The following is a 20,286-nucleotide window of genomic DNA, read 5'->3' on the forward strand; positions in this document are numbered from 1 at the left end:
ATAATTTTGTACTTGTTTTATTGAATGCATTGTACAATGTCAAGCAATGTACATTCGTACCCTGTTGTCGATGCCAAAACAAAATCCACACACATCATGTATTTGCTTGTTTCGAGGGGAGGGGTATGTCTGAATTGACATGAAGTTGGTTCAATTTAGCATTTGTCACTTACCGTTTTAAAAATGCCTTTCAGCTCTTGCAGTGAATTTTTCGCGTCCATGTGTCTGCGGGATGGCCCGCACCTAGATGTCCAGAAGGTGGCAGCACCCTTCCGAAGCTCCGGGGCGCAGTCGCCATCAACCTGACGCGTCTGCGGCGGCCCTGCTCGCCCACACCGGTGGTGGAAGTCATCCCATGCGCCTCGAGGCTTGTCATTTTCTCCGTTTGCTGCGAGTGGGTGGTTTGCCCTCTGTGGTTTGTCGCATTACTGGCGGACCCGGAGGAGACGCTCCCGGGTGGGATGGAGTGTCGGCCCCAGCTGTCTTTGGGCCCAGACACGCAACTAAATGCCCTGTGGTCGGGCATTCCAAAACTCCTCCAGAGCGTCCTTCAGACAGCCTTGACCAAAATATCAGATCCTGCCATCCTCGCCCTGCCGTCACAACATCACACGGAAATATGTTTACAATGTCACACCATGCTGACAATTGATTCTTGCCTTAAATTTTACTCAGTTGATGTTTTTTTTCACAATAGCATAAAATGTCGCAAGGAGAGCCTTGAGGAGTTGGATTTGACAAAAGTTCTACTTTATATGTAAAAATGAATAAATCATTGCAAATCTATGTATTATTGACACAGCTTGAATGATGTCCCAGCAACAATAATAACCTGCACAGCCACGTGCCAACTCAAATGTCTGTTTAAAGCACAGATGAGTAGCGTTGCTATTCAGTGCTTTATATGTCCAGGGCTTTTGGGCAATGGACCTGCATGTTGTTTTTTTTTTTTTTTTTTAAATCGGAGTTATATATAACTAAGGCAGTTTTTTCCAAGCATCGGCAGCTAAAAAGCCAACAGTGCATGACAAATGTTCCAATTGAGTAAACGAGATAACATGATTTTCATTGAATAAATCACAGTGTGACAAGTCCAAAAGGTTTGGGAACCATTATAATAGAGCCTTCAATTTAACTTCCTGTATGTAAAAGGACACAATCAGTCGTAGGATTTGTTTGTTGCCACCTGTTACATGAGGCGAAGCTGGCCATCGGCCGAGTTGGCAGCAGAAAGGTCATCGCCGGCCTCCATTTGAGGTTGTTGTTGGAAGTGGTCAGGATGCTGTTTCCCCTCTTCGACCGCTCACACATGAATGTTGTCATTATGTTGTGTGCGGCAGCGGTCCGGAGTGGTACTTTGGTGTGATGGGGGCGGGGGGGGGGCACACTCTCCTTCCAGGGCCTCTGCCCTTGTATGGTCGTTCCGCTGTTGTTATTTACGTTCCGCGCGAAGACTGCGCTTTACGTTGTCAGAGCCTGTGGAAAGTAGTTCATTTTGGGTTTCTTCTCTCGGTTATTTACAATCTGCATACGACCGTGCAGATTCTTCGCCGTTGCGGATGTGCGGCGCGCCGGTGCTTACCTTCAATTGTCACGCGTCCCGATGGAGTCGGTGGTCGTGGTGGTGGCGACACGTGTCAATCAGCGGCTTTCGGAGTTAGCTTTCCGAGGTCCCATCTTCTGAAGTACCGTACACGCTTTCCCCGCAGGGCTAATTGTTAGTGACGTCATAGGACTGCACCATTTTAGGACGTTCGGTGCTTCCGGGGAAAACGGCGCACGTTGATGACTGAGCCTTGTTTTCTCGTGGGAGGCGTTCAGGTGCATCGCGTGAAAGGGTGTGGCTGTGATTCCATGTGAAAAGCGAGACTTGGCAGACTGGGATATGACGGCAGGGAAGCTTGTTGATCATCAACTGCACATGAGAGTCCCGCTACCGTGATCAATGACTCATCAGGATTAACCATCCTCGCAGTTAGTTTGGTCTCATTATCTCATGCATTGTGTGCACCAAGTGGATTTCTCTCCTGTTTTTATTTCAACACTCAGTCAAATCGGTTTCGAATGAAAGTGGCATGTAGGCTAAATGCCGACGTCTCGTTTTCCCCAGTGAAGGGCTATCGATTTAGCTTGACTGCATTCCAAGCGCTGCAATGCGGTCAAAAACCGTCCGATGAGTGCTGGGGTGTCGCGCCCCCTCTTGGACACCAGAGGAGGGCAGCCGAGTGGTCGAGCGCAAAACAGGAAGGAGTCCTTCGTCCACATATTATCTGAACCGTCTAATCCTCACAGGGGTCGCGGGTGTGCTGGAGCCTATCCCAGCCGTCTTGGGGCAGGAGGCAGGGTACAGCCTCAACCGGTTGCCCGCCAACCGCAGGCCCACATCGACAAACAACAAGCATTCACACTCACAATCACAACCCAGGGTCATTTGGAGTGAGCAATTAACCTACTGTGCAAGGCTTTGGAATGAGGGAGGAAAATATTTGTTAGTTGCTCTCCAAAACGGACCTCGTGCCAAAAGCTTTGCTTAACTCCCGGGTCGAGTGTGGATTTCATCCGGCGGAGGCCGTGACAGAAATAACGGTCTGATCTTTGTTGTGCTGGCTGAGTGACAGCTCATCTCTCTTCTCTCGCCTCCACGACTCTCCATTCCCCCTCGGCCTTGATCCGCCGCTCGTCCGCCGCCTCGTTCTTTTCATCCTGTGGGGTGAGAAGGCAAAGCGTGGTGGAGCAAATGTGCCAGCGGGATTCTTCACATTCTCCCAACCCGGCTTGGCCCCGGTGTTGGGTTCCCGGGAGGGTGCTGGAGGAGCCAGCGGCTGGGGGGCAATCGGCTAACGACTCACCTCCTGTGATCTCTGCCTCGTCCCACCGCCATAAAGCAAATCATCGACTTTTGCCACTGAGCACCAGGTGTTGCACTTTTCAAGCAAGTGGTCCAGTCCAGTTTGGCTCAGGGTGGTCCAGTTTGGATGAAACAATTGGGGAGCTTCCTTCTGAAAAAAAAAGTAAGAAAGAGAATAAAAAATTGCCCCCACAGTATGGCGTCTTGGGTGGTTCTGCTTCAATTGCACTCTTGGCTCACAGCGTGTCACACCACCTGAATGACATATTCGGTCTCAGAGTCATCAAAGTAGGAGTCGTGTTGCATTCAAGGACATCAAACTGCTGCGTCACAAGCAGCACAAAGTCACCTCCACCTTGCTGAGTCAGCCGCTGCTTCCCGATTTGGCAACGGACACCGACCGAGAGTAGCGGATGCGCGCACCCTTGCTGAGGCATCATGACCGGGAAAGACCCGCATCGCTGGTCCCGTCACAGTCGCAACCGGGAGGCATGCGGAGGCTTAAAAAAAGGACCCCCTTGTTTCCCAGGCTTATTTATTTATAAGTGGCACATGAGGGGTTTTTTTCTCCAGCTGATGAAATAATCATCAGCTGACTCAGCAGGAATCCCAACCTCACCCTTCAGGCATCTCGAAATCCCATGCGGTCTATTTGCTCGTTTATTTATTCATTCATTATTGGCCACCGCATTGGTGCAGCCTGAAAAGTTGAGGTAAAAAGTCGTCACGTCATCCTATTAAAACAAACTCATTCTACCGTTCACGCCAATCGGCCTCATTTCAAAACGGCGCCCGCGCCTGCAACCCCCAATAATTATTCCTGCGATTGTCTGCCTATGCCAAGCATTCTGATCTCAATCCGGCGAAATCGCAGCTGCCGCGCCAATATCTCCTCTTAAAGCCCGACTTAATCGGGCGCTCATTGCATTGGATCCACTTACTTACACTTTCATAATGCTCTTTGAACGGCCCATCGATTGGCCGCGCGTGTGCGCTAAACGCTTGCTATAATTGCAACCGAGACAGCTGACTGCGTCTGTCTCGTCAAAGTCGTCGGGATGCTCTGACTCGGTCTCCCCAAGGTGGTTCGTTTAATCATTACCCGTCTGTGTTTCTGCGTGTGTGCGTTTTACATGCAAACGAGCGGCGGCATCAACGAACCCCCCGACCCCCCCAACTCCCCTCAGGTGCTCATTAAAAGTGTCCACTCGGCATCGATTCGGGTGTCATTGGTCGACAGGGTGGCTTCTTGTTTGCCTTTTCAGGCGTTTGGTGGCCTTGGGCAAAGCTAGCATGACACACACACAAAATAAAAATCTGTCATTAGAAGATGACCCACTGGAGTCGATCGGCGTGATTTTAAGTCGATTGTTCCCGAGCGCTGAGGCGTTTCTGGCTTGGTTGCTGTGGCGACAGCACAAGCTTTTGCCTGCTGGGAATATCCCCATGTATGCAGCACCCCCCCCCCCCCGCCCCCCCAGGACGGAACCAAACATATACGTATCTATTTGGAGCATTGCACCTGCACTGCCGTCTATGCATTCTACACATTTTATGTGTTCCAAATCTTTGCATGAGGAAGTGTGGCCACAACCTTCCGGTCTAAATCAGGCAGTCATGCAGGCACACATGACCCCCCCCCCCCCCCGTTCCCAATTTGGACTGCGGACACCGTACCCGTCCTGCCATTCCGTTGCACGATTACTCAACCGCAATGAATGTCGCCTCCCCCCCGCCCCCCATCCTGGTCTCCCATCCTCTGCGCCCAGAGGAAGACAGTGAGACGACCGAAGTGCTCTCCAATGTCAGATGAGGCATTTTAATTGTGAAAATTGCGGAGGATGTCCTTTTGCTTCCTGTCATATTGCCACAACGATGCACCCGAAGACCGCGTTGTCACAGCCTCTGCGGCTTCATGCATTTAGATAATTAGGTCGCGCTGAACTGCTTTCAAGTGACTCTCAACTGTTCCGTTTCCTGCCAATGAAAGCGGCAAATAATTTCAAGTGAGCAGCATGGTGGGGAACCGTTTCCATGCAAAGTTTTGCGTCCCCTCACAAAGATTGCGAGATAATTTTTCCTTTTCTTTCACGTTACCTTCGGGGCTGCGTGCAATGCTGCCCGAGGCACAGAATGGCACAGTACTGTCCTTCCACTGCATTAAGTTGTTCTTCCAGATATATTCCGTAAAGGTGGCTTTTATTTTGAAAGTCAAGGAAACCGTCTCTCTCGTGTTTTGTGTTGGCTTGGCTGGGTGTGGAGGTGCAGCACCCCCAACGTGCGCATCACAAGTGCCTCTCCGGGACTCTTGGAATACTCCCGCCTTCCCCCCCCCCTTTTTTTTTTCTCTTTATCCTTTGTAGTCCTCCTGCCGTCTCACACTCAGTGACTCAGTGTTTGAGGTGGAGTTGGGGGTCCGCAGCGGTGATGTCACGCCGCTGAGGGATGAGCGCGTCAGGGCCAAGGTGAGTTCGTAAGCTGTCATGCGCCGCGGAGTCCCCCCACTGGCCGGCGTTGCCCGCGAACGAGGCGGCGAAAGATGCTCAGCGCCGGCGGTGCCACTCCAAGCTCGGACGCGTTCCCTCCCGCAGCTGCCGCCGCTCGGATCCCGGGCCATGGCGCCTTGAGCCGCCTCGTCAGCCCCGTCACCGACCTCCGCCGCCGCCGCCGCCGCGATGTCACAGGACGACGAGAAGTAGTGCGAGGAGCGTTTCGAAGGCAGGTGTCCGCGTGCCCCCCTGCTGCTGCGCGCCGGCTGCGTCAGGGCGCCTCTGCAGGATGACGCTGCCGGCCGCGCTGGTACTCTGGACTTGCGTGTGGGGGGCGGTCGCCCCGAGGAGCGGCGGGGCCAACGGCACTGAGGTGGAGAGGCGCTGGGAGACGCTGTTCTCGCGCTCCTATCTGGGCCTCGCGGGCAGGGGGCCGCTGCAGCCCGACTGGCAGAGCGACTACCTGCGGGGCGTCAAGCGAGTGCGCCGCCTCTACTGCAACGTGGGCATCGGCTTCCACCTGCAGGTGCTTCCGGACGGCAGGATCGCCGGCGCACACCTCGAGGATCCGCACAGTGAGTCGGCTTCCGCTCCCGCGTCGAGGCTTTGCGCGCGCAGCAGCACCTGCCACTCATCCTGATCACAATGAGGATGCAGAAAATGATGATGATGACTTGAGGCGCTCTTCTCCAGGTCTTATCGAGATTTCCAGCGTGGAGCGAGGAGTGGTCAGCCTGTTCGGTGTCAAGAGCGAGATGTTCGTGGCCATGAGCCGCAGGGGGAGGCTGTACGCCACGGTAAGCGTGCGCGCGCGCGCGCGCGTTAACTATAGCGCCCAATACGTGTATACAACTGCGCCAAAACTAACCAAATTCCCCCCCTCAATCCAAACCCAATTGACTCTTATTTATCGTTGCGTGACTTGATGGCTTACAAATTGAAAACAGATTGCAGTTCAACGGCCTACAATAAGTCACTTCACATTTCAAACTTGGATGGACATTTCTGCGCATGTCCGTGTCGATGGCAACTTGTCAAAGTTTGAGAGTGATTTTGCAAGCGGCCTCGCTACCCCCCCCCCCCCCCCCGGCTCCCAACCGGCTCTGAGATGAGCCCAAAATGGCAACTTTACGAGTGTCGTGTTATTAATATTCCGGCACGCCGCGGCGTCACATGTCCAAAATGTTCCCACGTATTTATTTATTTATTTCGGGGAAGTGACACCCGCCACAGAGATCCAAAGATGACCTCATTCCCCGACTTCAAGACGACCAAACAAGAACTTTTGGTCCACGCGCCTTTTTGCAAGAATATGGCCTTAATTTTGAGTTCAAAAATCAGATCAGCGTTCTTTCGACCTGCTCATGTGCATTTCTTTTTTTCTTCTAGAGGCTCTTTGGTGACGAGTGCAAGTTCAGGGAGACGCTGCTGGCCAACAACTATAACGCCTACGAGTCTTTTGTTTACAAGGGCTTCTATGTGGCCCTCAGCCGGCACGGGCGGCCGCGGCGAGGCGACAAGGCCAGCACCGCCGCCACCGGCACCCACTTCCTCCCTCGGTTGTGACTGACCCCGCCGACACCGACGTTTGCACATGCTGATTTTTGTTTTTTATTTTTTTCTTCCAGGTAAAACGACGCCAATGAACTGCGCAGATGTTGATTGTGTTATCATACAAATATATACGTGTATATTTGGAGAGCTCTCTTTGTATATGGATCCCATACTGTGCTGATTTCGGGGCCTTTGCCACTCTCACTTGGTGCTTGCACATTTACACTATATGGACACGCCTCTCAATCAATCTATTGATAAATATGTCCAAACTCTGGGAACAGGGCACAAAAGATGAAAGCATGCTTGGATGAATTTGCTGTGCACAAAAATTCCCGACAAACAAAAGTCACTTCCGACGCAATGCAGCGGTGCCTTGAGATAGAAGACGTTTTTCGCAATACGAGCTGCCGTTTGGACTTTTTTTTTTTTTTGACTTTCAAGCAGAAACTTGGTTTCCACTCCCACTCCCACTTCCAGTTCACTGTCAACACTTTGTGTTCCGAAAATAAGCTGTAAGACTCCTCTGCTTAGCCCTGTTCGCAACAATGCAAAACGCCATAGACAGGCTAAGCCTGGAGATTTTACCACAAACTGTGAAGCAGCACATGTGGACCGACAGTAAAATAACGTTCACGGCATATATTCGTAATTCTCTGGAAAGAACAACATTACTGCAGCTTACTGAGCGACGGTAAATGTCCATGTATATCTGTCTGTATTATACTGCCCCCAAGTGGCCAAAGCACACACATCAAACGGAGCAAAACAATGTCCATGAACTGTGGCAAAAAAACGTTTCATTTTTCAACTTCGACGATCGTTTGTTTTCATAATGTACAATATCATAGCATGCTTGAAAAGTAAGTTACAAGCGTGGCAACGGAACAAATTGAACTTGTACCTCAAGGCACCATCGTCCATATAGTGTACATTGCGGACACGGGGAATGAGCACATGTGCTTAAAATGGTCCTTATTTACCTCAAAGCACCAAGTTCGAGGTGAAGGATCCATGGAACAGGCTCGTGTGCGCGCGCGAGTGACTTTAAATGCACTCCTTTTGCTCTATGATTTAAAAAGGTGCCTTGGCGCTCCCACTCAAGGCCCCCTTGAACTTGCATGTAAGAGACACTCGGGTGAGGCAAAAAATAGGAATGACGAACAGGAGCGGCCCTCGAGTAAGGGGAATGGCGGGGGGCAGTTAAAGGGAGACGATCTCTGGGTCTTTGCGCTGCAATTAGATCGATTAAGTCATTTACAATCAAAAGGGGTGCCCAATGAAAAGCAGAGTGAGACCTCCGTACTGTAGATTAAATGCAAACGGAGTGGGACCTCCAAACTCCAACGCAATCTCGGACACTGGTTGACTTCCAAGTTGGTCAAACTTCAAAGCTATGTCCCATGGGGTGGGGGGGGGGGGCTTTATCCGTCTCACTTCAACCTCTCTGCGAGCGGGAGAGGAGAAATGGCAGTAAAACAGGCCAAAATCCAGATGTCACCCTTAGCAATAATAATCATCATCATCATTTAAAAACAGACTACGCTCTCCATGTAGTCACACAACCAAATTGGGCTAAATTCCATGCTGAGTCATGATGCTGTTGGCTCCATGTTAATTTTGTTAGCATCTGCTCGGCAATGTGTATACAAACTCGTACTGAACACCATTTCAGTGGAGTGTTGGGACTTTGGGGGCTCCATTGTAGACAATACATTGCTCAAATGTTAGCGCACATACAGGTAGCAGCCACTGTTGCATGTGATGTCCAATGAACAAAAACACAATGTGGAAATAGTGCAAAGTTACAAATGAATTCAGGAGCTTTTTACGTTAGGAGACACGTCATCAAATTTCAAGATGTCGCCTCAACGTGTGTGTGAGGTGGTGAGAAAGCATGTGCCCATGGCCTTTTCCCCCAATGTGTGCGTATGTGCGTGTGTACCGCAGTAGCAGCCAGCAGCTTTCGCATGCAGGATGCAGTAAAGGACAATGCGGAAAGGTGATCAAGTCATTTTTTTTTTTTTTTGTGCCTGCGCTAACTGGGGTCTGGAATAATTGTTCTCGCAGTATTGCAATATTCATGACAAATGTCTGGCGGCAACTTATTTGTGACTTATTGACTGCGTAATTAAAATGCCATCAATAAAAGAATCTGGATCGAAAAGAGTGATGCTTCGCCAGTACAAATTTGTACTCTTACGCCGGACTTACACAGCGCTGTTTGCTTGTGCGCCTCCACCTGCTGCCTTGGTTTGTCGCTTAAAAAAAAAAATTAAACGATTAGGAAAAAAATACATTGACTGACCGTCGAGACAGCAAAGCAAGTTGGAGTCTTATTTTTGTACGTATGTGCTGTGCACAGTATTCCTCAGATAATAAAAACTTTGGAACAACTCACTGCTGCCCCCAGTGTCGACTCAGGCGACTCACACTCACACCTCATTTCAATGCATTTTGAAAACGATACGAAGGATTCAAAAAGCTGAAATAAAGTTCGGGTTAACATACTGTCTATCCATGCATCCATTATCAGATCCGCAAATCCTCACAAAGGTCGCGGGTGCACTGGAGCCCAGCCCAGCTATATTCGGGCAGTAGTCCTGACTAACTCGACCCTTACGTCAGCAACAGCGCCACGAGAACCAATACAAGAGTTGCATTACTCTGAAATTATATTTTGATTGAACTTTTTTACGGTGTAGCTGAGTTCAGGAAGGGCGCCATCTGCTGGCTAACCAGAGCAAGTGTCGGTCAGGTACGTCGAATCTTTCTTTTTTTTTCCTAACAGCAAATGAAATCATACTTCAAATTGTAGCTTGTGTTTGTTTATTTAGCCACCGGAAGACATTTCTTGTGTGAGGTGGGCAGGCAAGAGTCTAAAAAAATAACAACGCCTCGCCCAAAAAAGAGCACCAGCAACAAGTGCGGTGGCCCGGGCCGCGGGTCTAAACACGCCCAGGTGGAAGTGGCCCTTCCGCCGCTGCAAAGCCGCACATCTGCGTTGGTGGACGGATGCGAGCAAGGGTGGCGCGGGGGTCCTTTAAAAAGCATCCGTGTGGCAGCCCGTCTCCAGACAACTCGCAGCATGGGCCTCGTGGCAGCTCTCCGCTCGGGAATGGAGGACGCGCAACGCCGCCGCCGCCGCAGCCGCCGCCGGCGCAGCGTGCCGACCTGGATGCTCGCCCTCGCCCTCCTGCAAGGCGTCCCCGGCGGCTGCGCGGCGCCCAACCAGTCGCCCCTGGTGGGCTCCAACTGGGGCAGCCCGCGGAGGTACGTGCACCTGCAGACCTCCACGGAGCTCAGCAACTTCTACCTGGAGATCAAGCTGGACGGCACCGTGCGGGGAAGCGCCAGCAGAAATCCGTACAGTACGCGTCACGTGTCCCGTCTCTCCTCCGCGTTTTGTCGTCCTGCCGCTGTTGATGTTGCCGCCTTGGCGCAGGCGTCGTCATGCTGAAGGCGGACAGCAGGGAGCGCGTCGCCATCCTCGGGGTGAAAAGCAGCCGCTACCTGTGTTTGGACCCGCAGGGGACCCCCTTCACCTCAGTGAGTCGCCTCATCCTCCTCCGACGTCACAGTCGTCCTGTTCTTTTCACGCAAACCTTTTGGAGGCATTTCATTCAAGGAAATCGAAGATAACGACAAGTGACAAATTAGACAAGCGGGGCCAAATGTAAACACAGGAAAAACTTTGAAAATTAAACTTATACAACTGGGAAGGATTTTCAAAAGTACATTGCAGCGGTTGAAAACAATCGCATACATACGCGTGTAACATGCAGACGCACGGAGGCTAATAAACGTTGCAAGTATTGAGGGGTTGAGAAATCATGTTGAAGCGGGGGCGTTCACAGGTCAAGGCCAAGGGGGCACCAATAGGGTTAAGGTTTTCCTTCCAAGTTGGTTCAAGTATGGTCAGGGTTTCATTCCCGGGTTTAAAGCGGAGATCACGGTTTCCAAATTGCCATCGGGGTTCAATTTCAGGTTTGAAAGTAGGATTTCGACCTCTGCGTTGGCTTACAATTTCGCGGTTTCAACCATCCACGATTCCGGAAAGGTAGAGCACAAGGCAAGGAATGCGTCCAAAGGCGTGATCCGCCTTCACTTGACGAAGACGACCGCGTGAATCAAAGTCACGCGCTGCAGCCGGGGCGCTTTTTCTCTCTGCTAACGCGCGCAGGCCGTGTGTCTGCGCGACGACTGCGTGTTCGAGCACAGACTCCTGGAGAACAACCGCGACGTCTTCTACTCCATCCGCACCGGCATCCTGCTCAACCTGGAGGGCTCCCGGCAGGTGTTCGTCGCCGGCAACAACCTGCCGCGCACCGCCCTCTTCCTGCCCAAGAGCAGCACGGTGCCCCTGGAGCGCCTCCTGCTGCACCGGGAGAGGCGAAACCGGCCCTCCGCCTCCACCCCCGCCGGGGAGGGCTCCGACTCCCGCCCCGTGCCGGAGGACGACGCCGAGCCGGAGCTGGAGCCCGCCGACGACGGCGCCAACGCGTCCCGGGAGGCGCTCCGCGAGCCGCCGGCCCACGACCCATGGAGCGTCCATTCCTCCGACACTAATTCCAGCCCGCGCGGCGCGACCCGAAGCCACCGTGCGCACACGTCAGTCAGTCAGTCAGTGAGTGAGTGAAAGACTGCCGGCGCAGTAACAGCAGCATTAAAAAAAACTAACAAAAAACTTTTTTACTCCGCCTTGAAGCGCCCTTTTTGCACATGTTGGTCACAAATGCATTGTCGTGTACAGCCATAAAATCATCACCATCACCCCAAACAGGGCGCCTACGCGTCAGAAGGACATTTAGTTGAATTTTCATAAAGCTTTTGTGTATTTTAGTCATGAACATTTCTCAGCAAGAACCGGAGAAGAAATTCTGACCAAAGTTAAACTTATAGTACCCATAAATATGTTATTTAAGTTAACAAATGTGTGCGCAAATTGCCAGTGTATTATTATATTTTCTTCTGCAGTGAGTGTCACGTTGAAGGATAATTGAGGAGTTTGTTTGGGGAACTCGACTGTCGCAGTCACGGAATATTCTAACCCAGAGGTTGCGAGCCCTCTGCTGCCTGTTTTCGATCCTTCCCCATTTCAAACGATCAGCTCATCAGCAAGCTCGGTCTGTAGAAGCCTGAAACGATCGTGATCAAGTGAATCGGGTGTTTCGGAAGTAGGGAGAGCTCGACTTCTCCCCACCACTGTTCTAACAGCTGACAAACAAATGATGGCGGCGTGCCAAAATGAAGCAAACATTCCCCCTGACATGCAAGGCAGACATGTAAATAGGATGTAAATATTCTGAAATCTTACATTGCCCTCAGAAGACCGACGGCAACACAAACGACTTTGGATGTTTTCCACCAATCGCATCTTTTGCAGCCGCAGCTGCCCAAACAAACAGTTGTTGGAAGATTTTCCGGAATTGTAATTTTGTGAAATTTTCCACGCTTGCTTTTAATGTGTTTGTTCGCAATGGGACCAAATAAATTGCCCAAGGAAACTCGTTCAGTGGAAGTGGTTATTCCTCGAAAGGACGCGTGCACCAGTAGCACTACTTTACGAACATGTATCAATCGAGCACCTGCACGACAGTGCGGCGGGAGCCCTTAAAGAGCTCATATACGAACGAAACATCGACTAATGAACCATTGGCTGATACACGAGAGACAATGTCATTGATTCACGAGGCTTCACTATGTCCAACACGAGTCGCGAGGCGTACCTCAATCAAGCAGACGGAAGTGGATTGTTGTGGCGTGTTGCGCTCCAACCTCAAACGCCGCTGCTGCGTCCCTCCAGTGCGCCAACCCTGCAACATCCAAAACGTCATGGTGAGAAAGAGCAACAAAAACAAACTTGCACGCGTGCGTGCTCACTTAACTGAGAAAACGACGCGCGCCGTGGCCATCTTGCCGGACCTGCACTCGATTAATCTCCAAAACGCACACCTGTCTCGGGACTCTTCTGGTTGTTGAGCGGCGCTTTTGCTCACTCGCGCCACCTGATGACCTGTCATGATGACTGCTTTGGTTCCCACCAGATCGTTCAAAAGCCTATTAGTGACACCAATACTCATTCTGAAAACAAACTCCCTAGGGCGAATGTATTCTCTATCGCCGTCTGGTGGCAATAAAAGGTAACGACTGGGCGAATTAAAAAGTCATGGTCGGGTGATTTTCGCCAATTTATTGAGAAAACGTTGAGGTACACTGTGTAGGAACAAAATGGGGCGGATTGGGGGGGGGTGATCAAAACCACACCAAACATTCTGGTGGTACCTCAAAAGTAAAAGACAATTCCACTGAAATCTAAAATATACCAACTCTGAACTTTGGTCTTTTGTTGATCCACGAATACAAGGTACAGGACGTGTTTGGATCAGCACCACACACATGAAATGTTTTTTTTCTTAGCCATTTATAGCACAGTGGGATCTGATTCGAAAATGAAAACATCCTCGACAAAAAAAAAAAAAAAAAGAAGTGTGTGAAGTGTGATGAGGTAACGCTCAATCCGTCCAAATTAACCTGAGGTACACAAATTACAAGGAAGCAGCAAGAGTACAATTGATGATACACAAAATCATAAAGACGAGCACTTCCAGTCCCGCACCAATCTGTGGCGATCCCTCCAGTACACTCACAAAAAAAAGCTAGACTTGTAAGATACACACAATAACAAAATCATATAATAGCAGCAAACGAGTGAATCACAATTTAATTGTTTTTAAGATGAGCGAAAGAGAAGGGGAGGAAAAATATCTTTTTTTTTGTAGCAGCAAAGAGAAATGACATCTGTCAACTTGTGTTCTCGCTTTGGAATGAGCTCTTCAACCCTTTGACACATTTCATATATATTTTTTTTCTTTTTGCTCGGTGAAAATTACCACTCAAAATGTGTGCGTGAGGAGAGAACATGTGTTAGCTTTTACTTTTAATTTTATATACACAGTTTTAACTTTCACACTGTGAAAGCCTCCAAAGCTTCCGAGACTTGAATGCAAACACGCAATATTCAGCTCTGGAATAATTAGAAAGGAAGGTTTGCCTATGAGAATTCAAGTACAATTAAATAAAACAAGCAAAAAACAAAAAAAACAAAAAAAAATGCACATGGTCTTTTCTTGGTCTACGTAGATTCAATCACAAGCTTTCATCACCCCATGTGTGAATCCAGCCCTAAAAAAATAACTTAAAAAAAAAAAGAAGACCCTACTCACCAAAATGATCACTCATTGACCACGTCTTTTTTTTTTCTTCCAAAAGTGCATCAATATTGTTCCTATGTCACGCCTCGCTCCATGAGCCCAAAACTACTTTGGCAGAGCAACGCTTAAACAGAATCCCGGAAACTCCTCATTCCCTCCCGGCTGGCTTGGTTTGTTTCTTACAAGAACAACAAAAAAAAAAAAAAAAAAAAAAATAAAAAATAAAAAAAAAAAACAAGCCCCCCCCCCCCAAAACAGACAACAAAAAAAAGGAACCTAGCTTACATTCCCGGTTCTTGACCAACACCTGCGTCTGTCCCACTCGCAACCTCCGCGAAATCCTGACTCGTTCTCACCGCCGACTTTCGGCATCCTTGCCACTTCCTGTGTGAGTGGGCCCAGCCCACTCCTCCTTTTTCGCACCACCCCGCCCCCAGCAGCACTACAGGTGTCGGCGACCACAGCTAGCGGCTGACGCCAACGCCTAGCAGCTAACGCCAACGGCTAGTGGAACCACCAATTAAATTTAATAACTGCTAAGAGGCTACAGGAGTAACATAATTAGTACTAGCTAACTATACAAGAAAAATTTTGTCGCTGTCAAAAGAATATAATAAGCTATTTCTCTTCAAGTATGAAAATATATTCAGGCTTCCGTTCAGCGAGGGAGTGGGGGACACACCTAAGGCACTATCAAGTATCAAGATCCTTAAATACCTTGTTTGATAACATGCGGCACGTACAAAATACGTTCGAAGGCAAACAAACCGGAAAAAGGAGGAAAAATTCGGAATTTCTTAGCGGCGAGAAATTCTTGGATTGTCAGGCCGTGGCCGTTTGTGGAAGGGGCCCACCGGGGCTTCATAAGTTGACGTCGCGCACGTCGGTGGGGGTGCTGGACTGGTCCTGCTGCTGCTCCTGCGACTTGTTGCCGGCGTTTGCGCCGCCCGCTCGGTTGTCCTGTTGCAGGCTGGCGGCCAGGACGCGCTCGATCTGCTCCTGGCACGCGCGCAAACATTCCTGGAAACACACGCGCACCCTCCGGTCAATGTCAGAATTTCAGTTCTTTGTGTGGCTGTATGTTTGCATTATACTGCCGCCTGGTGGCCAAATAATTATCAGGATGCACCGTTTATTTCTTGACATTTGATTCAATGACGTTCTGACTGCGGGGTTTTCTCAAGCGCAGTATTGGCGAGTGCCTTTTTAAAAAATATATAAACATGAAATAAACGGCAAAATTAATTGTCGGCGCATCCAGCAGGTCTGCGCGTAGACGTGGGAGGTCGGCGGGTGGCTCGCTGCCGGGCGGCTGGCAAAGCAAAGGGGAAAGCGGGGGCCAGCATTCCTTTGAAATGTTGTCTAATTGGAACCCGATGGGCCGCCGCCGGCCGCTGTTGTGACGGCGGGGGTCGCCGTGGCAACGCGGCCCGCAAACGCGGGAGGCGGCGGCGGCCCGCGACCACAGCGCAAAGAAAGCGCGTGGACTTTTTTTGTTTTTTTTTTCCCCCATCTTGGGGGCGCCACACCATCAAAGCACACACGCTGGGGGGGAAACTGCTAATGCACCGCCATCTTGTCAAAAAGTGCCATGATGGATCACCGGAGAGGCAGAAAAGCAACGGCTGACTTACGAAAAGACATTTATGACCCAGAATAATGTTCGCCATCTTGAACTTCCTCTCACCAAATCCATTCAAAACACCAACGTGCTTGCTCAAAATAGTGTGCCCCCCCCTTTTTCTTTAAACAGTCAAATATGACGTTGGCAATTCGACTACCAAGTTAACAATTTTGACTCGGTAATCGGATGTATTTTTGATGACTTTCACAAGAGAAAAGCATCCTCTCAAAAGACGGAAGTGCTTGTCCACCGGGAGGGGCCGAGCGCTCCAGTGGGAGAGCAGAAATTGCATGTGTGCGACCGCAAGAATGTGGGCCGCCGATGCTCTTTATAGCAGAAGCGGCGGCGGCGAGGACAAAAGCGCTTGCATGTCAGCGGCGGTTTCACACTCACTACTTCTGCGTTGGTGATCTTGGCCAGCAGGTCCGTCAGGTTGTCTCTCGTCAGCCTCTTGTCCTTGTGGTCCAGCTGCAGGCCGCAGACGGCGGCCCCCATGCTGCCGCTGGCGATCATGGAGGGGGGGTTCATGGCAAGACCGTCATCTGAGGATGAGAAGGCGATCGGCGTCTGGTAAACACGTGTGAGTGCTCCTCCACTCCGCTTTTTCCCAGGCTCTGAATTTCAAATTGTGTCGTCCCCCCCCCACCTCGGAGGAAAAAGTGATTGGAAAAGCAGAGCAGGAATCCTCCTACTCGTCTTCAACGACTCCCTGTAGTCCCCGTCTGGATGCCTGAGCCGGAACGAACCGCGCCGCGAGTCAAAATGACGGGAAAATGTGCCGCATAATGCTGGGGGGGGGGGGGGGGGGGGGGCAATTAATCAAATTCACTCAAAAAATTGGATAATCAAAAAAACCGACAAAATAAGATGCTGCAATGGTGGCGAGCCAGGAGGAGCCAGTAAAAAAATAAAAATCATTTCATACCAATTTGACACCCACGTCATCCCATTTCAAGCTATAACAACGGCACGTGCGCGTTAGCAGCAAAATCCATTTTAGCCGACGACTCAATTAATCAATGAATGCTCAAGTCCAAAAAATATTCAACAGCATTTTGTTTCCAGGCAAAAATATCACCCAACTAAAAAAAAAGTCTCCCAACTAACAGGAGGGAACAAGATGGCCCAACACGAATTTGAAGAGCTTCACGTGGCCGTGGAAGAAATCACATGCACGCCGACAGTCTAGTTATTCCCCTTTTTAATGATCGCTTCTGTCACAGAGCTCCTGGAAAAAAAAAAAAAAAGAAAAAAGAAAAAAACTGAACGGTGCATGACAGAAGATCCAGAACTGAACTGGTTGGAAGAACCCAGCAAAGGCCGGAGCAGTAACAAAACGGTGTCAGCAAGTGTGGGACGAACTAAAGGCCAAATAAGAGCGGCGATAAAGAGCTTATTGTGCTTTTATTGCACCAAAGTCGCCTCCTCCGCTACTTGTTTCCTGCCATTGAATTCGCAGGGAGGCGTCGGGAGATAAAACCAGCGCCTCGTTCAACGCGGGCCAGGATATGAAAATATTTAGCGGGGATTGTCAGGAGGCGAGGCTCACGTGGGGGGGGGGGTATTTTGGACGGCAGGCCGGGAGGAAGGAAGATCACAGGATCGTCGCCCTGACTTTTCGACCTGAAGGCTTCCCCCGTCAACACACAATATGACTCGAGGAAGAGGAGGGGGGGCGTGATTGATGCCGCGATTTCCGGGCCCGCGGCGCACAAGTCATCCGCGTGGGATAAGGCGGCTCGAAAACGGGTCACATGCGTCACCGATGAGTCACGGTGGGAGAATGCCGGGCGTGCGTCCGCGGCCGCAGAATGGCGCCTTTACCTGTCGCGCACAAGGCGATGAAGGTCTGCGTGTGCTTGCGGATCATCGGCACCTTGTCTTCGGGGAGGGGCAGCCGGCGCATGATGTGCTCCAGAAAGTCGTTGGGGATGACGGCCGCCATGTTCCACCTCAACTTGCCCAGCACCACCACCTCCCAGTTCTCAAAACAGGCGACAGCGACGACGTCCATCAATACATTTGTCTTGCCAATGACATGAAATCAAACGCCGGTCAAACGTCTTTTCAGGCATGGCTTCCCTGAGACCTTTTTTGCCGCCAGAGATTTACTTGCTACGGTGAAGAAATTTCAGGTCGCTGAGGAAAACCGGACTACTTGAGCCAATGTTACAATCAATGGAAAATGATCCTTTTGAATTAAAACGGCCAAATTAGTCTCTAAAGGTTAAACTGCGACATGTTTCGGTATTCGAATCCATTCGCGTCGCATTCAAAGAGTGCGTTGGAATAGGCGGGCTTGGCGTCGACTCCTCGCCGAAGGAGCTCAACGTGCGACTTACACCGCGGCTTCTAGATGTGCTCGCTTGAATGTGGGAAATTCCACCTTAGCGTCTCGCATCAAGCCTTCCGTCGGTCCGAAATGTCCGCACGCGCGTACGTACAGCACATTTGACAATAAAGTTGTATTCAATTCAATTCCCTTTACCACCTGGCGGACTTTTATCTTATCTTGCGCGCCATTTCTCATTCCTCACATCCTTTGTGTGCGCGGCGGCGTTGGCATGTGACGCGCTCGCTTTTTGCCATTTGAGGCAGGGCGCCGAACGTGGTCTTTCGAATCATTCATATACTTTTAACTGCCAGGATTGAGATATGGACGCGTTGATCATGCTTGCACTTGTGACAGCTGAGCAGGAATCTGACAGCTACACAAAAAAACATTTAAAAAAAACCCACGACAAAAGCACATTTTCATCAAACACTCCTGTGCAATAACGATCATTTGATTCGATCCATACTTTTTGTTCTAATGCACATACATTCTTATAAGTCAGCAGATAAGCGAGGGTGGGGCAGATAAATGGGACTTCCTGTTCTCAAGGGCTAATATTTGCATCGGTGCGTTTTGAAGTGAGCACGATTTCGTCAGACGTCCAAAATGGCTTCTCCGCCGGCATACTTCAATCGTTGCTCTATCACACCGGATTAAGTTACGTTTCGACCCGTTACAATTGGACCAGCTGGTACAAGCAAATGATTGACAGCAGCCGCACACATGCTAGCATTTAACACCATTTATCCCCCCATGGAGGCCATTCTGAGTTTCGCAGTCCATGCGCTCACTTCCTGGACAGATGTCCCCCCCACCCACTCTTCCAGCTCAAGAGCCGCTTTCCTCTGCCCATCCTGTGAGGGTATCTAGGAATATGGCGCACCGCCGCAGCAACACGTCAAACATGAAGGCCGAATGACTTCGCATATCAACATCTACTTTTAGAACAACTCGCTCATTACTGAGATCTTGTGTTTCGTTTCTTTCCTGTGGCGCAACTTGAAAATGACTCAATTTCCAGGGGGGTTCGGTGTGAACACTAGATGGCATCGCACTCCTCTCCGGGGATGGGAGAAATGGAAGCTTCCTGTGAAACCAACTCCGCCATTAGCACTAGAACGTGAGGCCCTCGTGCTTTGAGACCTCGTCTTACCAGCAGCTCCAGTGGTGAGATGGAGTTGTCCGTGTACATGCACAGCTTCTCGGCGGAGATGGGCCTGCTGTCCTTCAGTTTGGAGGCCAGGAACATGCACACGGCACCCAGCAGCTGCAGATAATCCTTCCTGGTGGGCATCACGGCAAGGAACCTGTCCAAATAATTGATGGCCAGTGGGAAGATGTCCTCTTCACTTCTCTCGGCCTCACACACCTGGAAAGGGGTTTAGGGGTGACACACAAGAGAGTGCATTTTAGCCAAGAAAAAAATGCCGCTACTTTGTGCAAGTAGCAAGTAAAACAACTTATTTGGGTGTTTCCAGATGCAGAAATGCAAAAGGAAGTAATTGGGCGACCGGCCGAGATCTCGTTGTTGGACAATGCTTACTTCAGGCTTACTTTGCACACACACGACGAAAAGTTGCAGGTCGCCATGCTGCCTGCCTTGCTTGTGCAGTTTTTAAAAAAAATCGCAATAATTCGTGCGGTGAGTAAAGTTGCTTTTTATCCAGCCGTAAATTAGAATCAAGTTGTCGTGTGTCGTTCGGCCTAACTATTCGACGAAATTAGGCCAGTTTAACACCACTAGCACAAGTAAATATCAAGCTAGGCTACGTCTTTACGAAGCTGAATTGTCTTCGTCGTGGAATTTCCGACTCTCCCACGCCTTTTGGTGACTCATCTCCACATATTGTCGGACAACTCCGGTAGAAAAACATCCACCTCGGGCGTGTAAACGCGTGGCAAAAATCGTGCAATTATGACCCCCCCACCCCCCCCCCCCTCCAAAAAAAAAAACCCTCCACAAAAAAAGCGCAAATTAGCCAGCGTTAGCATTGGAGTCAAAACCGAGCGACCGACCTCGAGCATCCAATCCGCGACGATTCGCCTCATGTAGGGCTTAATATCCTTCTGGACCCGCTGGAAGTAGGAGCACTGCGGTAGGAAGCGGTCCTCCACGGTCAGCAGGGTTTGCAAGACCCGGTCATCGTGGAGGATGTTCGGGTCCACCGGGGCTTTCACCTCCGCCACCGACTCCATGCAGTAAAGCTCCATGATATGGCCCT

At 50.2% G+C, this 20,286-nt stretch overlaps 3 protein-coding genes and 2 long non-coding RNA genes across 5 annotated transcripts; 2 read left to right on the forward strand and 3 right to left on the reverse strand.

Moving 5' to 3' along the window:
* Position 1: 1 nt before the first annotated feature.
* LOC147186362 (uncharacterized) lies at positions 2-5,092 on the reverse strand. Its single transcript, XR_015099321.1, has 5 exons — positions 4,946-5,092; positions 2,850-2,999; positions 1,583-2,703; positions 1,187-1,476; positions 2-593 (listed from the first exon to the last, which is right to left on the reverse strand). It is a non-coding gene; the product is annotated as an uncharacterized LOC147186362 (long non-coding RNA).
* Positions 5,093-5,322: 230 nt separating this feature from the next.
* LOC147186363 (fibroblast growth factor 6-like) lies at positions 5,323-9,291 on the forward strand. Its single transcript, XM_086103907.1, has 3 exons — positions 5,323-5,912; positions 6,031-6,134; positions 6,727-9,291. The coding sequence occupies exons 1-3, from the start codon at positions 5,627-5,629 to the stop codon at positions 6,901-6,903; spliced, it is 567 nt and encodes a 188-aa protein (XP_085960033.1). The 5' UTR covers positions 5,323-5,626; the 3' UTR covers positions 6,904-9,291.
* Positions 9,292-9,905: 614 nt separating this feature from the next.
* LOC147186364 (fibroblast growth factor 23-like) lies at positions 9,906-11,770 on the forward strand. The gene is made up of 3 exons (XM_086103382.1): positions 9,906-10,262; positions 10,337-10,440; positions 11,075-11,770. The coding sequence occupies exons 1-3, from the start codon at positions 9,980-9,982 to the stop codon at positions 11,528-11,530; spliced, it is 843 nt and encodes a 280-aa protein (XP_085959508.1). The 5' UTR covers positions 9,906-9,979; the 3' UTR covers positions 11,531-11,770.
* Positions 10,241-12,856, reverse strand: LOC147186365 (uncharacterized). The gene is made up of 3 exons (XR_015099279.1): positions 12,780-12,856; positions 12,621-12,707; positions 10,241-10,496 (listed from the first exon to the last, which is right to left on the reverse strand). It is a non-coding gene; the product is annotated as an uncharacterized LOC147186365 (long non-coding RNA).
* Positions 12,857-13,069: 213 nt separating this feature from the next.
* LOC147186366 (G1/S-specific cyclin-D2-like) lies at positions 13,070-20,275 on the reverse strand. The gene is made up of 5 exons (XM_086103960.1): positions 20,081-20,275; positions 19,218-19,433; positions 17,554-17,713; positions 16,123-16,271; positions 13,070-15,125 (listed from the first exon to the last, which is right to left on the reverse strand). Exons 1-5 carry the CDS (start codon positions 20,273-20,275, stop codon positions 14,967-14,969), a joined length of 879 nt encoding a protein of 292 aa, XP_085960086.1. The 3' UTR covers positions 13,070-14,966.
* Positions 20,276-20,286: the final 11 nt, after the last annotated feature.

This window comes from Hippocampus guttulatus, chromosome 22, assembly GCF_054856545.1.
Source record: "Hippocampus guttulatus isolate MCC_2025c chromosome 22, RoL_Hgut_1.0, whole genome shotgun sequence".
NCBI lineage: Eukaryota > Metazoa > Chordata > Actinopteri > Syngnathiformes > Syngnathidae > Hippocampus > Hippocampus guttulatus.